The sequence below is a fragment of the Salmo trutta genome, chromosome 24 (genome assembly GCF_901001165.1).
Source record: "Salmo trutta chromosome 24, fSalTru1.1, whole genome shotgun sequence".
NCBI lineage: Eukaryota > Metazoa > Chordata > Actinopteri > Salmoniformes > Salmonidae > Salmo > Salmo trutta.
In genome coordinates, this window is record NC_042980.1 from 30,252,143 (window position 1) to 30,261,614 (window position 9,472).

The following is a 9,472-nucleotide window of genomic DNA, read 5'->3' on the forward strand; positions in this document are numbered from 1 at the left end:
ATAAAGACTTCCATATGTCACTGAAACCAGTAGGTTATTGTTTTATAAAGACTTTCATATGCCATTGAAACCAGTAGGTTATTGTTTTAGAAAGACTTCCATATGTCACTGAAACCAGTAGGTTATTGTTTTATAAAGACTTCCATATGTCACTGAAACCAGTAGGTTATTGTTTTATAAAGACTTCCATATGTCACTGAAACCAGTAGGTTATTGTTTTATAAAGACTTCCATATGTCACTGAAACCAGTAGGTTATTGTTTTATAAAGACTTCCATATGTCACTGAAACCAGTAGGTTATTGTTTTATAAAGACTTCCATATGTCACTGAAACCAGTAGGTTATTGTTTTATAAAGAATTCCATATGTCACTGAAACCAGTAGGTTATTGTTTTATAAAGACTTCCATATGTCACTGAAACCAGTAGGTTATTGTTTTATAAAGACTTCCATATGTCACTGAAACCAGTAGGTTATTGTTTTATAAAGACTTCCATATGTCACTGAAACCAGTAGCCTATTTCTCTCATGTTCTATCGGTTATCAACTTTCTTTCATTATCCGGTAGCCAAATGAGCAATAGAATAGTTCTACTTTTGTCACGATTCCCACCGACGGTGGCGCCCCCTCCTGCTCGGGTGGCGCTCGGCGGTCGTCGTCACCGGCCTATTAGCTGCCACCGATTCCCTTTTGCTTTACCTGTGGTCAATTAGCCATTAGAGGGGCTATTTAGTTTAGCTGGCCCGCTCCTGTTCGTGCGGGATTAATGATTGTTTCTTTGACAGACGGCTTATGTTCGTGTCGACGTTGTTTGACGCCGTATGTATTTTCTCCCCTGTGTGTGGGAACATTTGTTTTTTGTGTGAGTGTATATTAAAAACACCACTACCCTGTGTTCGCTGCTTCCTGCGCCTCATTCCTCCTCCACGATTACCAAGCCGTAACAACTTTACTACTATGGGGGATAGTAGATTGACATAGGCAGCGCATCCATTAGGCTAGCGGAAGCTCAGGTTCCCTAAAGTAAATTGAATTAAATTGCCAAAATTCGATATATAATTAGTCTAATCGTGTCTATACAGAAATAAATGAAATCATTCAAAACAGGCTACTAAAGCATGATTTGGCTACAGAGAGAAAAAAAGTCTGGGATTGTTTTAAATAGCATTGCCTACAGTCGGAAGGAAAGGCAGCCTGAACGGAAAATACCAAATAGATGATTGTTGAGTTGTGACTGTCAGTGAAAAGTAGAAGCCCAGCCAGGCATATTGCAATATTTCAACATTAAATTGCAAGAAAACAAATTGTTGCTGTCAAGAGAAGACAATGAAAAGACTCTAATCTGTCTTTTAGCTATCAAAATTCTGAACTTAATTGAGCGAACAATAGTATGCCTACCGATTATTGGCACCTGCGGAGAGCATCTGCCATATCCCTGGTGACTGCGCATATTCACCCTTTAGAGGAACGTCATATTCCATGTGTCTCCCTTCTCCTAGTCCTTTTATAGTTTATGGACAACGTCGTTTTAATTTCTGTCAGTGTCAACAGAGTACAAGATGCATGGAATGATTTATTATAAAGGTGCATTTTTATGGTGGAAATTTGCTTCCCCAAACTTGAAACTCACGTGCCGACCCAGTGATTTTGCTGTTCGTAACTCGTCTTGTCGGTTGAGGAAAAGTTCATGTGGGCAATTGTAACATGTTCAAAGTGCACAGTAAGAAGGACATATGTCATTGCATCCTGGATTTGCATGTTCTGTTATGATGAATTACCATATTCTAAATGTGATTTCTGTCATTCTGAGCAGCGTGGGTAGACTCCCTAATCAGGTTACCCACCCAGTGCATATGGGTCCGGCTGATTTCTCAAATGTCCGGTAAATTAAAATGCTGCCGGTCAAATGTATGCCGACACATTTTCATAACGGAAACCCTGGCGTGTGTGTGCGTGTGTATGCGTGCGTGTGTGTGTGGAGGAAAGCAGCAGCGGTCAGTCCTGGTGTACCATGGTGTGTTTGTCTTTGCTCTGAGCCAGAACGGGATCTGCAGGACTAGTAATGAGCCTGAGAGTTCTACTCTCACTGCAGTACTAACTGCCAACATTAACCCTGGGCCAGTAAGCAAAAGGTCAGTAGTTTGAATCCCAGAGCCAACTAGGTGAAATATATGTCGATGTGCCCTTGAGCCAGGCACTTAACCATCATTTCTCCTGTAAATCTCTGGATACGATCGTGACTACATGACTATAATGTAAATGTAAACACAGACAGACACACAGTGTCCCTCTACACTACATACACAAAAGAGTAAGATACTGTAAAAAGCATTGCATCCTCTGCCATTCCAGGAGCATACTTTATAGGGATATGATATATTCTTACTACAATATCCTCAGACAGTACAGTATATCTCTGCATTTAGAGGTGGACCTCCGTGAAGACAGAGCCATGTTATTGGCGCAGACGAGTTGTCAGTGTGCTTTGTGCAGTGTGATTTATGTACAGACCTGCCAATCACAATGTAGAGGAGGACAGTGAGCAGGATGATGGCCGCAGCGGTGGAGATGGCTATCAACACCACCTGACTACTCTCACTGGAGATAGAGAACGCTGGGAGGAAACGGAGAGAGAGAGAGAGAGAGAGAGAGAGAGAGAGAGAGAGAGAGAGAGAGAGAGAGAGAGAGAGAGAGAGAGAGAGAGAGAGAGAGAGAGAAGAGAACAGGAGCAGCAGAGAGAGATAAATGTTAGCATGTACAGGCACAGGTCAATTACAAAAATCTAACAACTGAATCACTGACATCCATCACTTGGTGTTGAATTACATAGAAAATACTGTATTTTGTGGGATCAGAAAAGTACATACAGTCAGGGCTGGTCTCAAACTCAAAGCTCCTACTGCTGGCTCCGTATCCTGCTGCAGTCCTGGCCCTGATCTGGAGCAGGTAGGAGGTGTCTGCCTTCAGACCGCTTAACGTCACGTTACAACCCTTAGAGCGCAGGATGGTGTAGCTGGTCTCCTGCTCCTGCTACAGGAGGGTGAGGGAGAGAGACAGAAAGAGAGGGAGAGGTTACTGTCAGTCCATTCAGTCCGGTGAGGAATGTATACAGGCATCTGTCCACTGAGACTGTTGACACATCAGATCACCCATCAGGGTGGGGTCAGTACCAGGGGAAGGAAATGTGTGTTTGACATCAGGTGTATCCTATAGAGCTAAGGGGGCCACTGTCACACACACACACCAACTCAAAATCCAACATTTATTTGATGGCCTCTACAAAAATCTTATCACCACCGTGATTCCTCCACCACCCTAACAGAACTACACTGAACAAAAATATAAACGCAACATGCTACAATTTCAAAGATTTTGCTGGGTTACAGTTCATAAAAGGAAATTAGTTGAAATAAATGAATTTGACTCTAATCTATGGATTTCACATGACTGGGAATACAGATATGCATCTCTTTGTCACAGATACCTTAAAAAAAAGGTAGGGGCGTCGACCAGAAAATCCGTCAGTATCTGGTGTGACTATCATTTGCCTCATGCAGCTGGACACACCTCCTTAGCATAAAGTTGATCAGCCGGTTGATTGTGGCCTGTGGAATGTTGTCCCACTCCTCTTCAATGGCTGTGCGAAGTTGTTGGATATTGGTGGGAACTGGAACACGCTGTCGTTCACGTCAATCCAGAGCATCCCAAAAATGCTCAATGGATGACATGTTGGTGAGTATGCAGGCCATGGAAGAACTGGGACATTTTCAGCTTTCAGGAATTGTGTACAGATCGTTGCGACATGGGGCCGTGCATTATCATGCTGAAACATGAGGTGATGACGGTGGATGAATGGAATGACAATGGGCCTCAGGATCTCATCATGGTATCTCTGTGCATTCAAATTGCCACCAATAAAATGCAATTGTGTTCGTTGTCCATAGCTTATGCCTGTTCATACCATAACACCACCGCCACCATGGGGCACTCTGTTGACAATGTTGACATCAGCAAACCACTAACCCACACTACGCCATACATGCTGTCTGCCATCTGCGTGCCAGTGGCCATCGAAGGTGAGCATTTGCCCACTGAAGTCGGTTACGATGCCGAACTGCAGTCAGGTCAAGACCCTGGTGAGGACGACGAGCATGCAGATGAGCTTCCCTGAGACGGTTTCAAATCAGCTTCTTGATATGCCACATCTGTCAGATGGATGGATTATCAAAGGAGAAATGCTCACTAACAGGGATGTAAATACATTTGTGCACAGCTTTTTATGCGTATGGAATATTTCTGGGACATTTTATTTCAGCTCATGAAACATGGGACCAACACTTCACATGTTACATTTATATTTTAGTTCAGTGTAAATTTACTGGCCAGGTCTACTTTCAGCCAATTGTTTCCAGATGCAGGGGACTGTACAGGAGGGAGAGAGGAGAGATCAATACAGATGTATAGCATTCCCTGAGATTCAGAGCCCTACAGCTTATGTTGGCTGTCGTACCATCCCTCTTCTCATTGAGCCAGAGAGAGGGAGAGGAGATGCATGTCAGTGGAGAACGGATCATACTGGTAAGGGGAGTGACCGAGAGAAAGCCAGAGACATTTGGCTCCTACTTTTTCCTTTAAAGCGGCAATATGTAACCCTTTGGGCAACCCAACCAAATTTGCATAGATATATATCCATTATAGATCTGTCATTCTCGTTGAATGCAATTCTAAGAAGTGGAAGATCTGTTCTATGTGTGTTATTTCTATGCTTCCCATTCTGAAGTTTCACTTTTGCATCTTTTACTTCCATTTTTGTACACCAGCTTCAAACAGCTGAAAATACAATATTTTTGGTTATAGAAAATATATTTCACAGCCGTTTAGATGGTACAATGATTCTCTACACTATACTTTCTTGTTTTGTCACAAACTGAAATTGGGTGAACTATTTTTGCAACCAGGAATTGGGGGAGTGATTTCTGCATAGTGCATCTTTACGTGGATCCGCAGCACCTCCAACCCCCAGAACAACTCAATGTTGTTTCATGTCTAGAACCTCTATCCACACTAAGTGGCCTGTTGATGAAGGCTGGTGTGTGTGTGTGTGTGTGTGTGTGTGTGTGTGTGTGTGTGTGTGTGTGTGTGTGTGTGTGTGTGTGTGTGTGTGTGTGTGTGTGTGTGTGTGTGTGTGTGTGTGTGTGTGTGTGTGTGCGTACACGCTGGTATGGTCCATTATTGTCAAGTGTAACCAGATGAGCGACGGGCTATGGTTACATATGATGGATTGAACACAAATGTTTTCTCTTCCACTAATCAGAAGTAAATAAATAATAAAAAGCTAATGTACCTAGGAGCAGAGAGGACCATTTAAGCAGTGCTCATATGGCGAGTTGATCTTGTACAAATATACACTACGTTGGCAGCATAAATAGACTTAGGTTTGAAACGTTTTCATTTGACATTTCTTGGCTGGTCTCGGTTCTGTTGAAATACAGCTCAGCCCAGCATATTGGCCTGCTGTAGAAACCTGAGGTAAGAGGGCTCAGACCATACAGCTAATATTCTCTGATTAATGCACTGTCTCATCTGTCCAGTGCACCTAGATATACAACAAAGGCTTCACACCTCATCACGTCTCACTTTCATGTACAGAACTCACATACACTCACACACAAATGAGATGGCTAAGCTGCAGAGCCCTCGCTAAACCAAACATCATGTCCAATCAGCTGATTCCATCTCTATTTTATGGACCCAATAACAGACTGGCGACATGATACAGATCAGAAGGTTTTACATACACCACTCACACACACTGTAAAACACGCACACCACTCACACACACTGTAAAACACGCACACCACTCACACACACTGTAAAACACGCACACCACTCACACACACACTGTAAAACACGCACACCACTCACACACACTGTAAAACACGCACACCACTCACACACACACTGTAAAACACGCACACCACTCACACACACTGTAAAACACGCACACCACTCACACACACTGTAAAACACGCACACCACTCACACACACTGTAAAACACGCACACCACTCACACACACTGTAAAACACGCACACCACTCACACACACTGTAAAACACGCACACCACTGCACACACACGTAAACACGCACAACCACTCACAACACACTGTAAAACACGCACACCACTCACTACACACTGTAAAACACGCACACCACTCAACACACACTGTAAAACACGCACACCACTCACACACACTGTAAAACACGCACACCACTCACACACACTGTAAAACACGCACACCACTCACACACACTGTAAACACACACACACACTCACACACACTGTAAAACACCACACCACTCACACACACTGTAAAACACGCACACCACTCACACACACTGTAAAACACGCACACCACTCACACACACTGTAAAACACGCACACCACTCACACACACTGTAAAACACACATACATGAACACACACTGTAAAACACACATACGTGAACACACACTGTAAAACACACATACGTGAACACACACTGTAAAACACACATACGTGAACACACACTGTAAAACACACATACGTGAACACACATACGTGAACACACATACGTGAACACACACTGTAAAACACACATACGTGAACACACACTTCAGAGCAACGGCAATAGAGTGCATCAGGGATTTATGGTGCAAGAAGCCCTTTAAAACAACTTATTTCTGTCTGAGAGTAGAAACCAATCCCTTGTTCCTCCCTCCTCAGGAGTGCCTGTGTGATACTCTTTCCTTGTGCCTTGTATAATACCAGTCTCTATCAGTCATAAATCTTTCCCAGCTTGTCACCCTCAACATCATGTGATCCCTTGAAAATAACAAACAGGTGTGCCCAGGCTCTCAGAAGTGGGAGAGTGGGTGTGTCTATAAGATGCCTTCTGTGTGTGACAAGCTGTGCAATTGCACACACTCTCTGTTGAAATGTAATATGTCCATCACGTTCCACTCTGACTATCTAAATGGTGCAGTCTGGAGTTACAGCCTTATAGTGTTGAGCCCAGGACAAGGCCTGTAAATACTGTGTGTGTGTGTGTGTGTGTGTGTGTGTGTGTGTGTGTGTGTGTGTGTGTGTGTGTGTGTGTGTGTGTGTGTGTGTGTGTGTGTGTGTGTGTGTGTGTGTGTGTGTGTGTGAGAGAGAGAGAGAGAGAGAGAAAGAGTAGGAGGTTGAATTTAACTCATGTAATACTCATGTAAAGAGTAGCATTCCTTTCCATCTCAACCCCAGCATAAATAAACAGTGAAATTAAAGTGGATCTGAAAGATTCTCTCTCTTTTCCAGATGAAATAAAAACAGAAAAATAAATGCTAAAGTGTGTTCCTACAAACGTTATTTTCATAAAGTGCACTAAAAGGCCTTATCTAAGGCTTAGAGTCATTTAGCTGTTTAGCGAGGAAGACCAAACAGTGAGTCTGGAGCAGGGAGAGAGGAAGAGATGGAAAGTGGGAGAGTTGGAGTGGGAGAAATGGAGAAAGTTTTTGTGTGTTGGGTAAGCAATAAGGAGTGGAAATCCCAGTTTCCCAGACATGGTTGATTGGTAAAGTTCACTCTGCCACTACCACCACTTAGCTTAGTCAGTTAGCCTTTCATATCCACTTGATCATTTATTCCTGTTATACACGCCATCAGGCGTAGGCTACCTCCCTAACCCTGTCGGTAATACAATAGAAGTCTATATCTAGGTTAAATGAAGCAGCATAGCTACTGACTGGGCCTGTGTGTGTGTGTCACACACCTCAAAACACAGTTTGTAAACAATCAACAGCCGGATGGACTGCCAGGAATAGACTCCTCTCTCACAGCCTGGGTCCCTTCAGGCCTCTTTATACTTCTTTAGGCAGGCCTGTGTTTGTGTCGCTGTTTAGTCACTGAGTGAAATCACTCTGCCTGTGGTCCCTGGGAGTCTTGTGATCAGACCACTGCTGGGTATAGAGGCCCTCAGTCACCCTCGGTCAGGCCTGATCAAGAGGCCCCGTGACTGGGTATGGCCCCAGCTTCCCTGCCTGTCCCCTGTGTTTCTTTGGGTGTCCCAGCCCTGGCTGTTCCTCTTGGACGAGCCCATTATCCTAGGGGTTAGGAGGCTCCAGTCATGCCTGCAACAGCTAGCGGCCCCTCAGATGATGATGGCGGAGCGGATCGAGTGCGACAGCTCAGCTATACATGTCCCAAGCTGAGAGAGCTGAGAGAGGCCACACCGGAAAGTGGAAGGAAACAGAGCCTATAGGCCCAGACCTCAGATCAGTTTAGTGTTTGTCCTTCTGATGGTTGAGGTTAGGATATGGGGTAAGGTGATCTGATCCTAGAACTGTGTTTTCCCCAGAGAGAGGGAAGTGTTTGGCCTGCTAATAAAGGGATTAGGGGCCACCAGGGACTGAGATCTGAGGATGACTGATCACAGGCAGACAGACACACAGACAGACATAGACGGACAGAGACGGACAGAGACAGAGAGAGAGAGCGAGAGAGAGAGAGAGAGAGAGAGAGAGAGAGAGAGAGAGAGTGAGAGAGAGAGAGAGACAGAGACAGAGACAGAGCGAGATAAAGGCTAATTTCACTATCAAAAGTCACCCATAGCTCCATTGAAAACCAGCCATTCGTTCCACGCTAATTTCCTCACAGAGACCCTGCAGACACATTTACTGTCAGCAATAAAACCACACTCCATTAAGACTGGACAGGAGAGGACAGGAGAGGAAGAGAGAAGGCTGGTTGGCGTGTCAGTGTGAGTCAGATAAATAAAGAGAGTGAGGGTGTGTGTGGTCGCCCTGCCCAGACATTTACCCACTAGACTGTGGAATGTTTTTTCTGTGGGAGAATATTGGCCCGGTTGCCATAAGAGATGGCAATAAGACTCTCTCTCTCTCCCTCAGAACCCCTGATAACTCTTTTCTCTATCTCGCTCTCCCCCCTCCCTCTCTCTCTGCTTCTCCCTCCCCTTCCCTCTCTCTCTGCTTCTCCCTCCCCCTCCCTCCCTCTCTCTCTCCGCTTCTCCCTCCTCTCTCCCTTTCTCTCTCTGATCCACTGCCAGTGTCTGATCCTCTTCCCCAACCCATGGCCCAGCTTCCAGAGAGAAGCCAGAAGACTAGACCAGTGAGACATTAGAACAGAGGACAACCACAAGAGTCTGGAATGGGGGCGAGCGAGAACAAGCCCAAATGGTGTCTCTTCTCTTCCTTCAGTTCATGGAGTTAGTCCCCAAAGGGGACAGCAGAGAACAGTACTGAAGCATGTATGGTGTTTGTGAACCTACCTTCTCGTAGTATTTGACCTCGTAGTCCAGTATGATGCCGTTGGGTCTCTCTGGTTCCAGCCAGGACAGAGAGATGCTGTTACGAGACGCACGATCCTTCCTGATTACAGTCACTGGAGAAGGTGCTGGAGAGAGGCAGAGGGGGAGAGGGGGGATAGGGGAGAGGGG

At 44.9% G+C, this 9,472-nt stretch overlaps 1 protein-coding gene across 1 annotated transcript in view; it reads right to left on the bottom strand.

Moving 5' to 3' along the window:
- Positions 1-9,472, bottom strand: part of LOC115161070 (ephrin type-A receptor 3) — a gene marked incomplete in the record, with an annotated part of 118,163 nt that overhangs the window by 40,006 nt on the left and 68,685 nt on the right. Inside the window, 3 exon segments of the mRNA XM_029711784.1 lie at positions 2,513-2,615; positions 2,869-3,031; positions 9,305-9,429. Coding sequence (XP_029567644.1) covers positions 2,513-2,615; positions 2,869-3,031; positions 9,305-9,429 — 391 coding nt within the window.